General features: G+C 47.1%; 1 protein-coding gene across 1 annotated transcript; it reads left to right on the plus strand.

Annotated features, from left to right (window-relative positions):
- Window positions 1–2,315: 2,315 nt before the first annotated feature.
- On the plus strand, window positions 2,316–19,456 carry hspg2 (heparan sulfate proteoglycan 2; the record flags this gene model as incomplete). Its single annotated transcript, XM_034204457.1, is given in 12 exon segments — window positions 2,316–2,382; window positions 9,537–9,646; window positions 10,019–10,077; window positions 10,797–10,969; window positions 12,321–12,446; window positions 12,885–13,079; window positions 14,123–14,242; window positions 14,865–14,996; window positions 15,489–15,633; window positions 16,408–16,565; window positions 17,644–17,784; window positions 19,293–19,456. Coding segments are annotated over 12 exon segments (1,575 nt in total), but the record flags the coding sequence as incomplete, so codon positions are not given.
- Window positions 19,457–20,624: the final 1,168 nt, after the last annotated feature.

Consider the following 20,624-nt stretch of genomic DNA (forward strand, 5'->3'; position numbering starts at 1 on the left):
GAGCTGATCAGACCTGACTAACAGAGCTGATCCTCCTGCTGCAGACAGACCTGACTAACAGAGTTTATTTGTCTGCTGCTTCCTATTCAACACGTTCCCAGATCAGATCAAACCCTCCTCTGGGACGCATCACTCTGTGAGCTCTGCAGGGGGATGGATTTAGTGATTTACAAAAGATCTCTCTACTTATCTGAACCTGGTTCCTCTCCCAACTCGTCAGATGAGGCAGCCTTTGGAGTCTGAGAGCCTTTGGAGTCTGAGAGCCTTTGGAGTCTGAGAGCCTTTAGAGTCTGAGAGCCTTTGGAGTCTGAGAGCCTTTGGAGTCTGAGAGCCTTTGGAGTCTGAGAGCCTTTGGAGTCTGAGAGCCTTTAGAGTCTGAGAGCCTTTAGAGTCTGAGAGCCTTTGGAGTCTGAGAGCCTTTGGAGTCTGAGAGCCTTTGGAGTCTGAGAGCCTTTAGAGTCTGAGAGCCTTTGGAGTCTGAGAGCCTTTGGAGTCTGAGAGCCTTTAGAGTCTGAGAGCCTTTGGACTAGTTAGACCCTCAGAGGAACTGATAAGTAGAAAAGTCCTCATGTCCTCACTAGCTTTCACATCCTGACTGTCACCAAGCTGTGAGCGTCCAGGCCACCGCACTTCCCTCTAGTGTGAAGTGAAGAGGAGCTGAAGGAGATGAGTGTGAAGTGAAGAGGAGCTGAGCATTAACATGTATTTGTTTCACTGAATCTGCTGTGTGTGTGTGTGTGTGTGTGTGTGTGTGTGTGTGTGTGTGTGTGTGTGTGTGTGTGTGTGTGTGTGTGTGTGTGTGTGTGTGTGTGTGTGTGTGTGTGTGTGTGTGTGTGTGTGTGTGTGTGTGTGTGTGTGTGTGTGTGTGTGTGTGTGTGTGTGTGTGTGTGTGTGTGTGTGTGTGTGTGTGTGTGTGTGTGTGTGTGTGTGTGTGTGTGTGTGTGTGTGTGTGTGTGTGTGTGTGTGTGTGTGTGGTGTGTGTGTGTGTGTGTGTGTGTGTGTGTGTGTGTGTGTGTGTGTGTGGGCTGTGGAGCTTCGACTGCAGAATGAAACACTGAGTGTGTTTCATTCTGATAACAGAGCTGTGTTTCAGCTCCCTCTCCTCCTCAGAGCTTTGTCTCGCTGACATTTCCCCCGGGGTGTGAGAGTCTGGAGAGTGAGTCACACACACACACACACACACACAACACACACACAACACACACACACACACACACACACACACACTGAACACACAGCAGATTCACTCAGTGTGAAAAAATACATGTTAATGCTCAGTTCTTTCCATTGAGGGAAAACAGGAAGTGTGTGTGTGTGTGTGTGTGTGTGTGTGTGTGTGTGTGTGTGTGTGTGTGTGTGTGTGTGTGTGTGTGTGTGTGTGTGTGTGTGTGTGTGTGTGTGTGTGTGTGTGTGTGTGTGTGTGTGTGTGTGTGTGTGTGTGTGTGTGTGTGTGTGTGTGGTGTGTGTGTGTGTGTATGTGTGTGTGTGTGTGTGTGTGTGTGTGTGTGTGTGTGTGTGTGTGTGTGTGTGTGTGTGTGTGTGTGTGTGTGTGTGGTGTGTGTGTGTGTGTGTGTGTGTGTGTGTGTGTGTGTGTGTGTGTGTGTGTGTGGTGTGTGTCGTGTGTGTGTGTGTGTGTGTGTGTGTGTGTGTGTGTGTGTGTGTGTGTGTGTGTGTGTGTGTGTGTGTGTGTGTGTGTGATGCCCTCTGATCTTCCCGGACACAGAGGAAGGGCTGAACTGCAAACGTCTACTTTTCTTTTTGGTGACCCTTTCTTTCATAGAAAGGATTCATCTGCATTTCAAGACCTTTCTTTTACTTTATATTTACTTTTTCTTTCAACTTCTTTCACACCCTCAGATGATTTGGTTGAAATGTTTAACTTAATATTTGGAAATGTGTTTGAGTAACACTTGAATACCTTTGAGCAGATGTGTTGGACGTCTGCAGGAACAGCTGATCAGTCATGTGACTTGATCTGTTTGTTTTCAGCGCTTTGGATTTTTCATACTTTTTTCTCCATTTGAATTTCTTGAAGTAGCGTTGGAGCTCTTCGTGGGGTCAGGGTTCACGTCAGCTTAAACTGTCACTCTTCTGCAGATTGATTCAGGGCAAGTTGTTTCTGGTAGTTTTGAACAACGTCTCCGTGGAAACAGACTTTGTGTATTTCCCTCCCGGCTTCACTTCCTGTCTCTTGACCTTTTAACCTCTCTGCCCCTAACTCGACCCCTCTCTTCTTCTTGTGTTGCTTTCCTTGTTCGGTCCTTGACCTCCGACCCCTGTCTGCGTCCCCCTCCTCCTCTTCCTCCTCTTCCTCGCTGCTCCTCACAGAGATGGACTCTTCCTCTCCGGGGAACATTCAGAGCTCCTTTGAACCGGACCTCAGTAAGTCTCTCTCTCTCTCTCTTTACCCCCCCCCCCCTCTCAGTAATGGTATCCTTTACTCAAGTAGAAGTACAGATACTCGTGTTTAAAAATACTCTGGTGAAAGTAGAAGTACTGACTAAACTTCTTTCCTCAAGTCAAAGTAAAGAGGCTTTGAAGTGTCCTTCAGTAAAAAGTACCCATAGCTAGCAGCTGCTTTAAAGAGTACCTGACCTCCCTTTATATCAATAGAACAATAATGTCATTGTTAGCTAATGAATGCATGTCTCTTCAGTGTCACACAATGAGATGCATTGTGGGACATGTAGTTTATGGGCTACGTGCCTTGAGCTCCCTCAGTAATAATAATAAAGCTTTATTTATACAGCACTCTTCATACAACACATGCAGCTCAAAGTGCTAAACAACAAGTTAAAAATAAACAACAAGAAATCCCCTCAGATTATTTGTTAAGAATTTACAGACACAAGCTTTCAACAGGTTGGGGGACACCAGGAGGTACAAGGTGTGATCATACAAATCAATCAATAAGTTCATCCATGCAACAATATAAAACCCCAAAAAACAAAGTGAACATATAGGTACCACAGCAATACAAATAAAAAGATATTAGTAATAAAAATGCCATAATTCTAATAAATGTTAAACGATTAGAAAGTCATGTTTTGCTCCCCCCCCCCCCCCCCCCCCCTCAGTGACAGCATGATGACATGATGGGGTGTGGGTCTCCTAACCTAAGGGCTGATTTAGCTTCCAAAACAAGTCTAAGTGTCTGCAGATGTATCCTATTAGCATTAGCATTACAACTGTCTTAAGATAAGATAAGAAGTACTTTATTGATGGGAAATGTTTGTGTTGCAGCAGCATCAAAATACGTTGTACAATAAACATGTAAAGACAATGTAAGTAATGAAGTGGGGGGAGGGGGTTCATGGTGATGTCTGTCAGGTACAGTTTCTATCCACCTGTGCCTCAGTGGTTCTGGTTCATAATAATAATAACAATAGATTACATTTGTATAGCGCCTTTCAATTCAAAGGTCTTCTCATCACATGCTCAGCAGCCTCAGTGCAGAAATGGAAATGATGTCCTTCTGACCTGAGCTCGTCCAACGATGCAACATATCATAAAATGCAAATACAAAATAGTGCAAGAAGTCTGTATCCATGTGAATAGAATATGATATGTCCAAGAACAGAATATGAAATTACATAATGTACATTAAGACACATTTAAATATGGTTTATTCCAGTGATAACTTCAAGGGACCAAAGGCCGCTTTAAATGGTGAACAAACAAACAAACAAGAGGGGCAAACAATAAAGTAAAAGTTAAGGTTCCTCTGTAAATGTGCAGTTCGATGCCGTGGCTGCAGTGTTTGGGGGTCAAAGGTCGTCCCGGTGGGCTTTTAAAGTCCGACTCGCTGCTCAATCAGGTCTTTGTGTGCCTCAAGCCTCCAGAGGGGCCCGCAGGGAAACAAAGCCCCCATGGTGCGGCCTCTTTACCGCTACAGACGTTTGAGAGTTAAGAGGCAGGAATGTTTTACCCCGCTGTAAACAGAACAGAGCGTCTCGTTAGCGTAGCGCGCTAATCAGAGAGTGATCAGATTATGAGCGGGTCAGAGGAGGCGCTTTGATCAGGGTCTTTGATGTTAGCCGTGCAGAATCAGGACCAAAAGACCCTCCTGGAGTCCGACAGAAATCCAGGACCCATTGACAGAAACCCAGGACCCACTGAGAGAAACTCAGGACCCTCTGACAGAATCCCAGAAACCCAGGACTCTTTGACAGAAACCCAGACACCCAGAACCCTCTGAGAGAAACCCAGGACCCTCTGACAGAAACCCAGGACCCTCTGACAGAAACCCAGGACCCTTTGACAGAAACCCAGGACCCACTGACAGAATCCCAGACACCCAGGACCCTCTGACAGAAACCCAGGACCCTTTGACAGAAACCCAGACACCCAGGACCCTCTGACAGAAACCCAGAAACAAAGGACCCATTGACAGAAACCCAGGACCCTCTGACTAAAACCCAGACACCCAGGACCCATTGACAGAAACCCAGACACCCAGGACCCATTGACAGAAACCTAGAAACCCAGAACCCTCTGACAGAAACCCAGAAACAAAGGACCTATTGACACAAACCCAGGACCCTCAGACAAAAATCCAGAAACCCAGGACCCTCTGATAGAAACCCAAGACCCATTGAAAGAAACCCAGAAACCCAAGACCCTCTGACATAAATCCAGAAACCCAGAAACCCAGGACCCTCTTACAGAAACCCAGAAACCCGAGACCCACTGAGAGAAACCCAGGACCCACTGAGAGAAACCCAGGACCCTCTGACAGAAACCCAGGACCCTTTGACAGAAACCCAGGACCCACTGACAGAATCCCAGACACCCAGGACCCTCTGACAGAAACCCAGGACCTTTTGACAGAAACCCAGACACCCAGGACCCTCTGACAGAAACCCAGAAACAAAGGACCCATTGACAGAAAACCAGGACCCTCTGACAAAAACCCAGACACCCAGGACCCATTGACAGAAACCCAGACACCCAGGACCCATTGACAGAAACCTAGAAACCCAGAACCCTCTGACAGAAACCCAGAAACAAAGGACCCATTGACAGAAACCTAGAAACCCAGAACCCTCTGACAGAAACCCAGAAACAAAGGACCTATTGACACAAACCCAGGACCCTCTGAAAGAAACCCAAGACCCATTGAAAGAAACCCAGAAACCCAAGACCCTCTGACAGAAATCCAGAAACCCAGAAACCCAGGACCCTCTTACAGAAACCCAGAAACCCAAGACCCATTGACAGAAACCCAGGACCCTCTGAGAGAAACCCAAGACCCTCTGAGAGAAACCCAGAAACCCAAGACCCTCTGACAGAAACCCAGGACCCATTGGCAGAAACCCAGGAACCCAGGACCCTCTGACAGAAATCTAGAAACCCAAGACCCATTGACAGAAACCCAGGACCCTCTGAGAGAAACACAGAAACCCAAGACCCTCTGACAGAAACCCAGGACCCATTGGCAGAAACCCAGGACCCTCTGACAGAAACCCAGGACCCTCTGACAGAAACCCAGGACCCTCTGACAGAAATCCAGAAACCCAGGACCCTCTAATAGAAACCCAGAAACCGAAGACCCATTGAAAGAAACCCAGGACCCTCTGACATAAACCCAGAAACCCAGGACCCATTGACAGAAACCCAGAAACCCAGGACCCTTTGAGAGAAACCCAGAAACCCAAGACCCTCTGAGAGAAACCCAGAAACCCAAGACCCTCTGACAGAAACCCAGGACCCATTGGCAGAAACCCAGGAACCCAGGACCCTCTGACAGAAATCTAGAAACCCAAGACCCATTGACAGAAACCCAGGACCCTCTGAGAGAAACCCAGAAACCCAAGACCCTCTGACAGAAACCCAGGACCCATTGGCAGAAACCCAGGACCCTCTGACAGAAACCCAGGACCCTCTGACAGAAACCCAGGACCCTCTGACAGAAATCCAGAAACCCAGGACCCTCTAATAGAAACCCAGAAACCGAAGACCCATTGAAAGAAACCCAGGACCCTCTGACATAAACCCAGAAACCCAGGACCCATTGACAGAAACCCAGAAACCCAGGACCCTCTGAGAGAAACCCATAAACCCAAGACCCTCTGAGAGAAACCCAGAAACCCAAGACCCTCTGACAGAAACCCAGGACCCATTGGCAGGAACCCAGGACCCTCTGACAGAAATCTAGAAACCCAGAAACCCAAGACCCAATGACAGAAACCCAGAAACTCAAGACCCATTGACAGAAACCCAGAAACCCAGGAACTTCTGATAGAAACCCAGAAACCCAGGACCCTCTGACAGAAACCCAGAAACTCAAGACCCATTGACAGAAACCCAGGACCCTCTGACAGAAACCCAGGACCCATTGCCAGAAACCCAGAAACCCAGAAACCCAGGACCCTCTGACAGAAACCCAGAAACCCAAGACCCATTGACAGAAACCCAGGACCCTCTGAGAGAAACCCAGAAACCCAAGACCCTCTGAGAGAAACCCAGAAACCCAAGACCCTCTGACAGAAATCTAGAAACCCAAGACCCATTGAAAGAAACACAGGACCCTCTGAGAGAAACCCAGAAACCCAAGACCCTCTGACAGAAACCCAGGACCCATTGGCAGAAACCCAGGACCCTCTGACAGAAACCCAGGACCCTCTGACAGAAACCCAGGACCCTCTGACAGAAATCCAGAAACCCAGGACCCTCTAATAGAAACCCAGAAACCCAATACCCATTGAAAGAAACCCAGGACCCTCTGACATAAACCCAGAAACCCAGGACCCATTGACAGAAACCCAGAAACCCAGGACCCTCTGATAGAAACCCAGAAACCCAGGACCCTCTGACAGAAACCCAGAAACTCAAGACCCATTGACAGAAACCCAGGACCCTCTGATAGAAACCCAGAAACCCAGGACCCTCTGACAGAAACCCACAAACCCAGGACCCATTGGCAGAAACACAGAAACCCAGGACCCTCTGACAGAAACCCAGAAACTCAAGACCCATTGACATATATCTAGAAACCCATAACCCTCTGACAGAAACCCAGGACCCATTGGCAGAAAGACAGAAACCCAGAAACCCAGGACCCTCTGACAGTAAGACGGAAACCCAGAAACCCAGGACCCTCTGACAGAAAGACAGAAACCCAGGACCCTCTGACAGAAAGACAGAAACCCAGGACCCTCTGACAGAAAGACAGAAACCCAGGACCCTCTGACAGAAAGACAGAAACCCAGGACCCTCTGACAGAAAGACAGAAGCCCAGAAACCCAGAACCCTCTGACAGAAACCCAGGACCCATTGGCAGAAAGACAGAAACCCAGAAACCCAGGACCCTCTGACAGAAAGACAGAAGCCCAGAAACCCAGAACCCTCTGACAGAAACCCAGGACCCATTGGCAGAAAGACAGAAACCCAGAAACCCAGAAACCCAGGACCCTCTGACAGAAAGACAGAAACCCAGGACCCTCTGACAGAAAGACAGAAACCCAGGACCCACTGAGAGAAACCCAGAAACTCAAGACCCATTGACAGAAACCCAGAAACCCAGGACTCATTGGCAGAAACCCAGAAACCCAGGACCCTCTGACAGAAAGACAGAAACCCAGGACCCTCTGACAGAAACCCAGAAACTCAAGACCCACTAACAGAAACCCAGGATGTGTTGATAATCAGTTACTCATAGAGATCTGTTAGATGTTTATCACAGAGGATTATATTTAACATTTCAAAATCTATAACTGGAGTGGAACATTCGATTTGATGAATTCATCTTTTTGGGATGTCAACTCTTTGGAGCAGTCGTTCCTGCAGGGCAACTCTTTGGAGCAGTCGTTCCTGCAGGGCAACTCTTTGGAGCAGTCGTTCCTACAGGGCAACTCTTAGGAGCAGTCGTTCCTACAGGGCAACTCTTTGGAGCAGTCGTTCCTGCAGAGGAGCAGTCGTTCCTGCAGAGGAGCAGTCGTTCCTGCAGGGGAGCAGTCGTTCCTGCAGGGGAGCAGTCGTTCCTGCAGGGGAGCAGTCGTTCCTGCAGGGCAACTAACCCTCATACTCACGAGGCTGTGTGCCATGGACAGATTAAGCAGTTTTGTGGTGCACAACAAACTGGGCTTCTCTCACGTGTATCATACATAAGAGCTTGTATATGGTCTGTCCTCATACATATTGGATGCAGAGAAACACAGGTTGCAAATTCAAAGTCTAAACTTCCCATTTAAATTCGATTAATACGTAAAAACACATTTTTGCTATTCTTTCTTTATGGAAGATTGAAATTCAATAGTGTTAGATTTCTATTTATTTTTTTAGATGTATTTATTTTTGACTCGAGAAATATGAGCATCAAACAGAGCGTCAGGCGGCAGAGACGGCTTTGTTTTACGGAGAATAATTATGGGATGGATGTCCGGTGGGTCTGACACTGAGAGTCTTTTCCTTTTGTCCGTAGAGGAAGTAAAGAAACCTCTGGATTTATTTGTATTTGAGGTGCAAAATATGACTCGGCAGCTTTAAGACGTGGAGACACTTTTATTTCCCACTTCGCTCTGATGCTGTATTTTCACTGGAAAGTGGGCGGGACTTAAAAGTGACTTAAACGCTCTAATACTATGTTATTCTCAGAAAAACCTTGCATAGGTAGAACAAGGTCACTTTGTACTTTCTGTAAGCTGATGTTTTCAACACTGTGTTTGGACTCTGAGATAATACAACGGCCCGAGTACGCTAATATACCAACATACACCTACTTCTGTTCAGACAGAAAATAGATCAGGATTCAACAAAGACGGGAAGCCGAATGAGCAGAAGTTCACATCCCTGTTTCAGACAATGTCTCACTTCTGCCTTTACCAGACAGTCTGTTAGTTTCTATGTTGTCTCCTTGACCCCCCAGAGAAGAAGACGTGTTTTAAATCCAGGTGTTTCAGTGTCTTGGTGCAGACTGTGCCTCCCCTCAGATAAGATAAGAAGTACTTTATTGATCTCAATTTGGGAAATGTTTGCGTTGCAGCAGCATAAAAAGACATGGCATTGTTCATTAGAGAGATTAGAAGACTAGAAATAAACAATCCAAAATGTGCACATCTCAAATAGAAATAAAAAAGTAGAAAATATACAAGTTGAAATACACATTTACAGTCACAGATATATTCCTCAGGGAACAGGATCCTGTGTCACAGCGTCTGTAATAAACTGAACCTCCTGATCCTGGACGTGGTTTATAACGTCTGGTCCTCTGGAGTCTGGCCCTCTGGAGTCTGGCCCTCTGGAGTCTGGTCCTCTGGAGTCTGGCCCTCTGGAGTCTGGTCCTCTGGAGTCTGGCCCTCTGGAGTCTGGCCCTCTGGAGTCTGGCCCTCTAGAGTCTGGTCCTCTGGAGTCTGGCCCTCTGGAGTCTGGCCCTCTGGAGTCTGGCCCTCTGGAGTCTGGTCCTCTGGAGTCTGGCCCTCTGGAGTCTGGTCCTCTGGAGTCTGGTCCTCTGGACTCTGGTCCTCTGGAGTCTGGCCCTCTGGAGTCTGATCCTGATTCTGGTTCTGACTCTGGTTCTGGTTCTCTCTGTGTTTCAGTTTACTACCGGGCGCTCGTTAACTTCACTAACTCTCTGGTGTATGGCCCGGAGCTCGAGGACATCTATTCCCCCGCCTTCAGCGAGATCTCCGAGGCCATGGTGGACACGGTACGCCCCCCCACCCACCCTGCATCATCATGCACACTCATAATGTTGATAATGTCGTAGGTTATATTTACTGTACTTTGCCTGAGTATATTCCCACTACATTTTACAAGCAAAAACTGAACCTTTACTTAATTTATTTCACAACTTTAGCTTTCTTTACAGATTCAGATTATTATTACAAAATGCGTTTTTAGGTTAACATTTTATATTTATATACATATTTGTATTCCTATTTATTTGTATTGCATATTTTACTTTAACTTGTTGTTTATATAAATATTTGTATTCTATTTCATTTGTATTTTTTGTCGCATACTTTACTTTTACAATTTGTATTCTATAAAGTTTTCTTCTAATCTGTTTTTCCTGCAGCTGGAGTCGGACTACAACCGGATCCCCGGAGTGCAGACGGTCAGCGTGGTGCTCATCAAGTAAGAGTCCTTTAGATCCATCAAAGCCATTCAAACTGTAACTTCATGTGCAGAGGAGAGGCAGTGGCAGGCATCTTGAAAAGTGATGGTACATTTATGAGATACAAGTTGTTTTGGAATAACAAGTATCGGCTGTTACAACACTTTATAAAAGTTTGTATTTACCTTCTTTACTTTGTTCAGTTGTATAAATAAAACAAAGAGACATGCCTTACGGTACGTCCACACGTCTCCGCCGCGTGCTTCAACGGAGACGCTTCCCCTTCACTTTGAATGGGGTGACGTCACGCTTTGCCGAACTGCATTGTGGTTCCATCGCTTTGCCTCCGTTGCTCGCTTCGAAAGTGGAGAAAAGTTCAACTTTTCAAGCGTCGACGGAAGCGCCAGCCAATCAAATCATATGCCAGTACAAGCTCTAGCCAATCAAACCGCATGCTTGTGTGTCCGGGGCGGGAGATTAATGTGATTGGTTGTTGGTCGCACGCCAGACACGCCCACCGGCAAGCTTCAACGTGACGCTGCCGTGTGGACGCACCGTTAGTGTTTGCCATCATCTTTCTTTTTTAATCCAGATTAAACTTCTGTATTCACTTTTTAGTTTAACGCTTTGATTCAGAGGAGATAAGGACACAGACCCCCTGAACCATCAGCACTGAAGCTGAACACTACATCTCCCATGATGCCCCTTCTCTCATTGTTTCTGACTGTTTCCTCTGCAGGAAGATGATCAGAGAGGACGGCGTGGACGTGTTCGTGGAGCTGGACGTGGGCTCCGACTACAACAGTAACGACGAGCAGATCCGCAGCGTCCTGTATAACGTGGTGAAGGAGGGTGCCATCGCCTCCTACGTCACCTCGGTGCAGGGCTTCCAGTTCAGACAGCTGGGGGAAGGTGAGGGTTCTCAGAGGAGACGTTAGTCCCAGCGTCAGGAAGTGTCTTTAAAGGTCTCCTGTCATGCTATTTGTAGGCATATATTAGAGGTCTCAGATATATATAAAAAACATGTCTATGAAGTGTTCTGCTCAAAATACCAAACAGATCATTCTTGCCTCTTCCCCCTCTATTGCAGCTGTTACTAAAGACATGATTCTGTAGCTTTAAAAAATAAAAATAATAATGAACCCCACTCTCTCCAGCACAGGTTAGCTCTGAGTGTTAGCATGCTAATGTAAACACAGACCATATTACTTCCAGAACACGTCTCATTGTTTCTGACAGCAATGTTTCTGATTGGCCCGTGGGTGTAAAGCCCGCCCACATTTTAGTAATGTAACGCAGCAAATCTGGATCAGCTCCGTTGGTCCCCGTTTTTAGAGATGTGGGTACGGAGGAAAAGAGAGAGGGGTTTATTTCCTGACACTTATTTATATATAAAAGACAAATAAAAAGTGCATTTCTCACAATAGGAGACATTTAACTTCTCCCTCTGGTTTCTAGTTAAGACTCCGCCTCCAGTGGAGCCTATAGCAGTGCCAGGTTGGTAAAGTGCTCTGCATGGAGGCTGTAGGACTGTAGCAGGACTGTAGTGCCTTTTAGAGAGACAGCCCAGCGCATCCCCCCCCCCCCCCGTGGGGAAAGATGACCTTTACTTTGAGGAATGTTTTGCATGAAAGCACCAATGTGACTTCTGAGTGTCTGAGTGTAGCCCACCGAGGATAGGAGGGTCTTTGCATGGCATGAGTTTGGAGAGGAAGGCTGCTGTTCACTGCAGTAGATTCTGTACACAGGCATGGCAACTGATAGAGAAGCGTTTTCATGTATCTCTCCACTCAGGAGACAGGGTTCACATCGCTCTGCTTTGGTTGTCCGACCACATTTAGGCTTTCTGTTTCCAAAAAGAGCGTCAACTTTTAATGAAATCCCAGTTTGAATAAATAGTTCCAGGATACTTGGAGCTAATTGTCCTTCCTTTGTTATTATTATTGTTAATTTTCAATACATGTAATATGTCTCTAATACATCCAGTCCATCTTTCCCTATAGCACAAAGTGAACATTACACTTTACAGAAAACTCAATGCAAAACACATATTTATAATAAAACATGAATATAATAATGTCCTCCTGTCCTTGAAGATCCCCTCTGTACCTCGCAGCGCAACGACATGTCTGCAGCTCTGGATGTGTTTCATTGTGCTGTGATGTGACTGTAGTGTAACGGCTGTGATGTGACTGTAGTGTAACGGCTGTAGCCTTAGCTTGCATGTGTCTGATGTTTCCATGCTGCCCCCCCTCTCCCTCAGTAACCCCCGCCATCAGACCCTGCATGACAGATGAACACAAGTGTGGTGACGGCACCTGCATCCTGATGGAGTATCTGTGTGACAACCGGGCGGACTGCAGAGACATGAGTGATGAGAACAACTGTGGTGAGTGTGAGAGACAGTGGCTGTAACGCGGCTGTAACACGGCTGTAAGGCGGCTGTAATACGGCTGTAACGCGGCTGTAACGCGGCTGTAATACGGCTGTAATGCGGCTGTAATACGGCTGTAACGCGGCTGTAACACGGCTGTAACGCGGCTGTAACGCAGCTGTAATACGGCTGTAACGCGGCTGTAATACGGCTGTAATGCGGCTGTAATACGGCTGTAACGCGGCTGTAACACGGCTGTAATATGGCTGTAACATGGCTGTTACGCGGCTGTAATACGGCTGTAACATGGCTGTTACGCGGCTGTAACACGGCTGTAATACGGATGTAGCATGGTTGACTAACAGTTGCAGCTACGAGGCTACCTACCACTGTTTTTTAAACATATGACCATCATATCACAGGTGCATACGTTACATTAGAGATGTATTTCAGAAACAAGGCAGACGGTTCCTCCAATCGTTCCCACGACTCCCACCACCACCAGCAGGAAGCCAGTGCGGCCCCCCAGCCCCCCGGGGCCCTGCAGGGCCGACCAGGCCACCTGTCAGAGCGGAGAGTGCATCCCCCGAGATTACATCTGTGACGGGGAGAGGGACTGCAACGACGGCAGCGACGAGAACAGATGTGGTGAGTGACGTGTTTCGATACGGAGAAAAAACATACATTCTGTGTTCACGTTTTTACCCATGGCTCAGATCAGTGGACAAGACGTGACTAAAATGCAGCAGAGCCCGGGGCCTGCTCTCGCTCTCATGGCGTCTGCTCTCGCTCTCATGGCGCCTGCTCTCGCTCTCATGGGGCCTGCTCTCGCTCTCATGGGGCCTGCTCTCGCTCTCATGGCGTCTGCTCTCGCTCTCATGGCGTCTGCTCTCGCTCTCATGGCGCCTGCTCTCGCTCTCATGGCGCCTGCTCTCGCTCTCATGGCGCCTGCTCTCGCTCTCATGGCGTCTGCTCTCGCTCTCATGGCGCCTGCTCTCGCTCTCATGGCGCCTGCTCTCGCTCTCATGGCGCCTGCTCTCGCTCTCATGGCGTCTGCTCTCGCTCTCATGGCGCCTGCTCTCGCTCTCATGGCGCCTGCTCTCGCTCTCATGGCGCCTGCTCTCGCTCTCATGGCGCCTGCTCTCGCTCTCATGGCGCCTGCTCTTGCTCTCATGGCACCTCTATCCTGAGCGATGACACATTTTGAGCATAGAAAACGTTATTGAGCGCAATTTAACATTTTTGAGCACATAAAATATATTTTGCAAACACAATTAACTCTAAGCCCACAAACTGCTGCTCTGTGCGCAAGCAGACCGCTGCACGCGCTCTCCCTCTCTCTCTCCATCTCTCTCCCTCTCTCTCTCCCTCTCTCTCTCTCTCCCTCTCTCTCGCGCTCAATAACATTTTCTATGCTCAAAATGTGTCATTGCGTTCTCAGGATAGAGGCACAAAAAGAACGCCATACTCTCAGACATCGCTGTCTTATACATGTGTGAATATCTTCCTGTAACTCTCCATCTCTCCACAGGAACTCCCTCTCTCTCTCCCTCTCTCTCGCTGTCTTATACCTGTGTGAAGATCTTCCTGTAACTCTCCATCTCTCCACAGGAACTCCCTCTCTCTCTCCCTCTCTCTCGCTGTCTTATACCTGTGTGAAGATCTTCCTGTAACTCTCCATCTCTCCACAGGAACTCCCTCTCCATGTGAACCCAACGAGTTCAAATGTAAGAACGGCCGCTGCGCCCTGAAGCTGTGGCGCTGCGACGGAGACAACGATTGTGAGGACAACTCAGACGAGACAGACTGCCGTGAGTCTCCATTACTTTAAATGTATTGGTCTTTCAAAGGAATAGCTCAAAATACTGCAAGTCAATAAGTCGATCATTCAGAAATGATCGGTCATGGCTAAATGACGTCTATAAAGGTCAAATAAAACTCAAAGACATATCCATGAGTTGCACCATGAATCGAAAACTAGAAAATGTTGTATGGCAAGTCCAAACATCGACAATTAGTCAATTACAAATAACTTAAAAATACTCAAAGTCCACATTTTGTGCGATTATTTAAATTGATGAATGCCAATGTCTGTAGGGACTTGGCTTAGGAACTGGAAGGCCACCGGTTCAAGTCCCCAAAAGACCAGGTGCTACCGAGGTGTCCCTGAGCAAGGCACCGTACATATGGCAGCCCACACTAGGATGGGTCAGATGCAGAATGTACACTTCCCCTCTGGTTGAGGGTCTGTTAAGGGTTCCTTCTTCTATATCTTACATTGAGTGAAAAACGTAAAGGAAGGTTGAGTTCATGTCGATATGTCTTACAACACGCCTACTGTCTTGTTCATAATCAGGTGATACATTTACAACATGGGAACAGACCGAGCCAAGTCAAGTTGTTTTGAACCGTTTGATTGTTTTTGTCCTGCAGCCACGAAGGGCCCCGGGGACCGCTGTGCTCCGGAGCAGTTTGAGTGTCTGAGCGACCGGACCTGTATCCCGGCCAGCTATCAGTGCGACGACGAGCCGGACTGCCCCGACCGGTCGGACGAATACGGCTGCAGTAAGTCTCAATCTGTCTTCTGTCTCTCTGAGCGGCTCCAGCAGGCTGTGCGTCAGGTGGACTGATGACGACGCTCTTGAGATCAACACCAAGAAAACGGAGGACATGTTTTTTGGCTCAGTGATTGTGCTTTTACGCCAAATGTTTGTTGTTCACGTATTGTGTCTTGATATGTGTCCATGTTGATGTTACACATGGAGCTGCTGTGATGCAAGTCACATTTCAGACTTGATCTGACCATCAAAGTGTTGTCGTGTGTCCCTCTGAGATCTCTGTGACTCATTGTCTCTGAGCTTCTCTTCACACTCGTCTCCTCTGAGACACTGAGCTGTTTGTGGGACGTCCATTCCTGAGAACTGAGGGTTGACTGTCCGTCCTCAGAGCAGAGTTATGATATTCCCCTGACATCATGATCCCGCCGCCTCGCTGCATTCCTGTCCCGTTCCCATGTCCATTATTCTGTGTTTGAACCGTCTTCCTGGCTCTTTGCAGCCCCTCCCTCTGTGACCAGCCCGCCGGAAGAGTCCATTGAGGTGGCGCGGGGGGGGACGGTGACGTTCTCCTGTCAGGCTGTGGGAGTGCCCACCCCCATCATCACCTGGAGACTCAACTGGGGCCACATCCCCCTCAGCGGCAGGTAACCCTCCCTCTGTACAACTGTAGACACTTCATTTGAATCAATACAAATATTCAGATGATTGTAATGGTATTTATATTGCACAAATATATATATATATATTCTCAACGCATTACCTAAAGCACTGTTCATGTACAGAAAGCCTTTCTTAAAATACAAATCACTAATAAAGGCTGTTTAATCTGCAGTGGAACATGACGATTGTTTTTTACGCATAAACTGATGATAACAAGCACTTAGTAACGAACATTTGTCGTAAAATGTGATCACTTTTTATTTCACATAGGAGTACACAAAATGTGCCTCAGCATGTTGTTCTTTCTTAAACACTAGGTCGTGTGTCTTTAATTACTGAGAGAGATTTATGTTAATTCTGGGCGTCGGCTGCTGTGTGTGTGGTGAGAAACTGAGTGCTGATTGGATGGAGTTTTGTGTAACTCTACAGCAGCAGATTATTACAGAGAGCTGAAGTCAGGACTCGTACTACCTGGGGACCAATAATGATTTAGAGTGAAGTCGAACCTCCGGCCAATCTGCCATTCCGGTCATGAGTGTAGAGCTAAATACATCTTTGAAAGCTAATCAGTATTTCTATAACAGAGATGATGTGTTTCTGTGTTCCTAAGATCTCAATCAAAACTCTGTTTATTAAGTTTCATAACCAAGACGTGCAAACACGTGACAACATGCTTTAAATTAAGCAGTGGAAAGCAAAGCATATAGAAATGAGACAATAGTTTGCACCGAACCCCTCTCCATCCACTGTGTTCCCAGGATCTCGATCACCAATGAGAACGGGCACGGCACGCTGACGATACGCGACGTGAAGGAGGCGGATCAGGGCGCCTACACCTGCGAGGCCATCAACGCCAAAGGACTCGTGTTCGGGATCCCCGACGGCGTGCTGACACTCACCTCCTCTCCTAACCCAGGTACTTCCTCTCCTAACCCAGGTACCTCCTCTCCTAACCCAGGTACTTCCTCTCCTAACCCAGGTACCTCCTCTCCTAACCCAGGTACTTCCTCTCCTAACCCAGGTACCTCTTCTCCTAACCAAGGTACTACTTCCGCTCCTAACCCTGGTACTACTTCCGCTCCTAACCCTGGTACTACTTCCGCTTCTAACCCAGGTACCTCCTCTCCTAAATTCCTCTCCTAACCCAGGTACTACTTCCTCTCCTAACCCAGGTACCTCCTCTCCTAACTTCCGCTCCTAACCCAGGTACTACTTCCTCTCCTAACCCAGGTACCTCCTCTCCTAACTTCCTCTCCTAACCCAGGTACTACTTCCTCTCCTAACCCAGGTACCTCCTCTCCTAACTTCCTCTCCTAACCCTGGTACATCCTCTCCTAACCATTTTACTTCCTCTCTAACCCTCTCTCTAACCCCCTTCCTAACCCTCTTCCTAACCCCCTTCCTAAACCCCTTCCTAACCCCCTTCCTAAACCCCTTCCTAACCCCCCTTCCTAACCCTCTTCCTAACCCCCTTCATAAACCCCTTCCTAACCCCCTTCCTAAACCGCTTCCTAACCCCCTTCCTAACCCCCTTCCTAACCCCCTTCCTAAACCCCTTCCTAACCCCCTTCCTAAACCCCTTCCTAAACCCCTTCCTAAACCCCTTCCTAACCCCTCTTCCCAACCCCCTTCCTAACCCCCTTCCAAACCCCCTTCCTAACCCTCTTCCTAACCCCCTTCCTAACCCCTTCCTAACCCCCTTCCTAACCCCCTTCCTAACCCCCTTCCTAACCCCCTTCCTAACCCTCTTCTTAACCCCCTTCCTAACCCCCTTCCTAACCCTCTAACCCCTTCTTAACCCCCTTCCTAACCCTCTTCCTAACCCCCCTTCCTAACCCTCTTCCTAACCCCCTTCCTAACCCTCTTCCTAACCCCCTTCCTAACCCCCTTCCTAACCCTATAACCCCTTCTTAACCCCCTTCCTAACCCTCTTCCTAACCCCCTTCCTAACCCCCTTCCTAACCCTCTAACCCCGTGTTCCTCTGGCTCTGCAGGGAACTGTCCCTCGGGTCACTTCAGTGTTCAGGGTCGCTGTGTTTCCTGTTTCTGTGCCGGACTCTCCAAGAACTGCAAAGGCACCGGACGCTACCGGAACCAGATCAGCCTGCGCTTCACCGAGGAGGAGGACTTCAAAGGTGCCGTGGATCCCAAACCGTAGACCCTCACGACATTACAAGATATAACAGAATAGAAACGGAGACACTGCTAAATCAGACCCTATGCTAAATCAGACCCTATGCTAAATAAGACCCTATGCTCAATCAGACCCTATGCTCAATAAGACCCTATGCTAAATCAGACCATATGCTAAATAAGACCCTATGCTAAATCAGACCCTATGCTCAATCAGACCCTATGCTAAATAAGACCCTATGCTAAATCAGACCCTATGCTAAATCAGACCCTATGCTAAATCAGACCCTATGCTCAATCAGACCCTATGCTAAATAAGACCCTATGCTAAATCAGACCCTATGCTAAATCAGACCCTATGCTAAATCAGACCCTATGCTAAATAACACCCTATGCTAAATCAGACCCTATGCTCAATCAGACCCTATGCTAAATCAGACCATATGCTCAATCGGACCCTATGCTAAATAAGACCCTATGCTAAATCAGACCATATGCTCAATCAGACCCTATGCTAAATCAGACCCTATGCTCAATCAGACCATATGCTAAATCAGACCCTATGCTAAATCAGACCCTATGCTAAATCAGACCCTATGCTAAATCAGACCCTATGCTAAATAACACCATATGCTAAATCAGACCCTATGCTAAATCAGACCCTATGCTAAATAACACCCTATGCTAAATCAGACCCTATGCTAAATCAGACCATATGCTAAATCAGACCCTATGCTAAATCAGAACCTATGCTAAATAACACCATATGCTAAATCAGACCCTATGCTAAATCAGAACCTATGCTAAATAACACCATATGCTAAATCAGACCCTATGCTAAATCAGACCATATGCTAAATCAGACCATATGCTAAATCAGAACCTATGCTAAATAACACCATATGCTAAATCAGACCCTATGCTAAATCAGACCATATGCTAAATCAGACCCTATGCTAAATCAGACCCTATGCTAAATAAGACCCTATGCTAAATCAGACCCTATGCTAAATCAGACCCTATGCTAAATAACACCATATGCTAAATCAGACCATATGCTAAATAACAAACTGATAACAGACATGGTATAAAGGTCTCTTTAAATAAACTAAAGGATGAAACCAAGGAACATGGCTTACGGCACACGATCCAATCCAACTTCATTTATACAGCACATTTAAAAACACCAGAGTTGACTAAAGTGCTGCACATCAATGCATTTATCAAAAAGCAGCTTATATACATTTAGACAAAATAAACAAATGTAAAAGCACGAGACAATAAAAGCATCCTTAAAGCCACCGACTGAAAAACCCTCATTTTAAAACAACAAAATGGAAAAGCCCAGTTCAGAAAGCACAGAGTGAAACGACTCTCCAGACGACCAGACTGTCTGTGACATAGAGGATTTCAACAAAGGAGTTAGCTGATTTGAAGATGACTGCAGTAGCATACTTCCAAGTGTTCTCTGTGGCGGCTGAATTATGCTGACGGGTGGTTCTTCCTGCAGGAGTGAAGGTGTCGTACCCCTCGCGCCCCGGCACCCCCCCCCTGTCCTCCACCCAGCTGCTGGTGAACCCCGAGCTGCAGGAGTTCCAGCTGGTGGATCTGTCCCGACGCTTCCTCAACCTCGACTCCTTCTGGACGCTGCCCCGCCACTTCCTGGGGAGCAAGGTGAGGACGAGGTCTAAAGACCCCCAGAGCACACATGAGACTATTAGACTCCTGCACTTTGTTAAGAGCATCCGACTCTTCTGGCACTATTTCTATTGTATTTGTATTCACGTGCACATCTCAAAACCTCCTCTTGCACGGTTTGATCAGTTGTATCAGTTTGATGTCCTATATATATGCGTGTTGCTCTGCTGGAGGAGGACTCCACTTGTTCATTGACACTCTGCAGCTGCTGAGCTCACGGTGAGAGAGACGTGACACTTGAAGTAGTGTTTGTCATCGACTTTATTCATTGCTTTGGCCTTTCCCAACCCACTCTCCAGGTCCCGAGGTCATCGGCACAACGCCTCAGCTGTTCCCTACTTTCTACCCGACCCCATCTCCAGGGGTCGGCCCTAGGTCATGCAGGCGCTGTACGCTTTCAGACCACTGCATAGTGCATACACATGATCACTGCAGAGAGCAACATCGTTTGATTATATAACCTGACCTCCTTAATGAGGAGGCATGCTGTCCAAAGAGGGTCAATACGTGGTGTCTGTCACGATATGAAAACACCCCAAACCACAAGCTGCTGTCTCCAGTCTGCTCCTTGAGATATCCAGCAGTTATACATATATACAATATATAAACTTAACAACAATACATCTTATATCGTTGGAAAGCCCGTTTTCTTACCTTTCAAATGAATGTGTGAGGAGCAAGAAAACCATGTTACAACAAAGAAACACAAATGTCCTTACTTTTTGTGTTAAGTTTATATATACAAGTGTCTAAACTCAGGCTGAGAATATCTAAAGAAAGCCCTGAGCAGGAGCTGCCCATATACAGGTCATGTTCATACTGAGTTACATTACTACACTCCAGAGTATATCCAATGTTCGTTGAGAGACACGCCGGTCCCAGATACAGTCTGTTGGGACGATTGAAGCTTCTGAAACCCTCTTGAGCGATAACCCAGTTCCCCGTCTCATGCGCACTCAGCTGCAGTGTAGATTCATCAATGACCATCTGAAGTCACAGGCTCCTACTCTTTTTGTAAAAAACTAAAATTCTGACTTTTTATGTAAAAACTTAAAATTCTGACTTTTTTGTAAAAACATAAAATTCTGACATTTTTGTAAAAACTTAAAATTCTGACTTTTTTGTAAAAACTTAAAATTCTGAC

Source organism: Gymnodraco acuticeps, unplaced genomic scaffold (genome assembly GCF_902827175.1).
Source record: "Gymnodraco acuticeps unplaced genomic scaffold, fGymAcu1.1, whole genome shotgun sequence".
NCBI lineage: Eukaryota > Metazoa > Chordata > Actinopteri > Perciformes > Bathydraconidae > Gymnodraco > Gymnodraco acuticeps.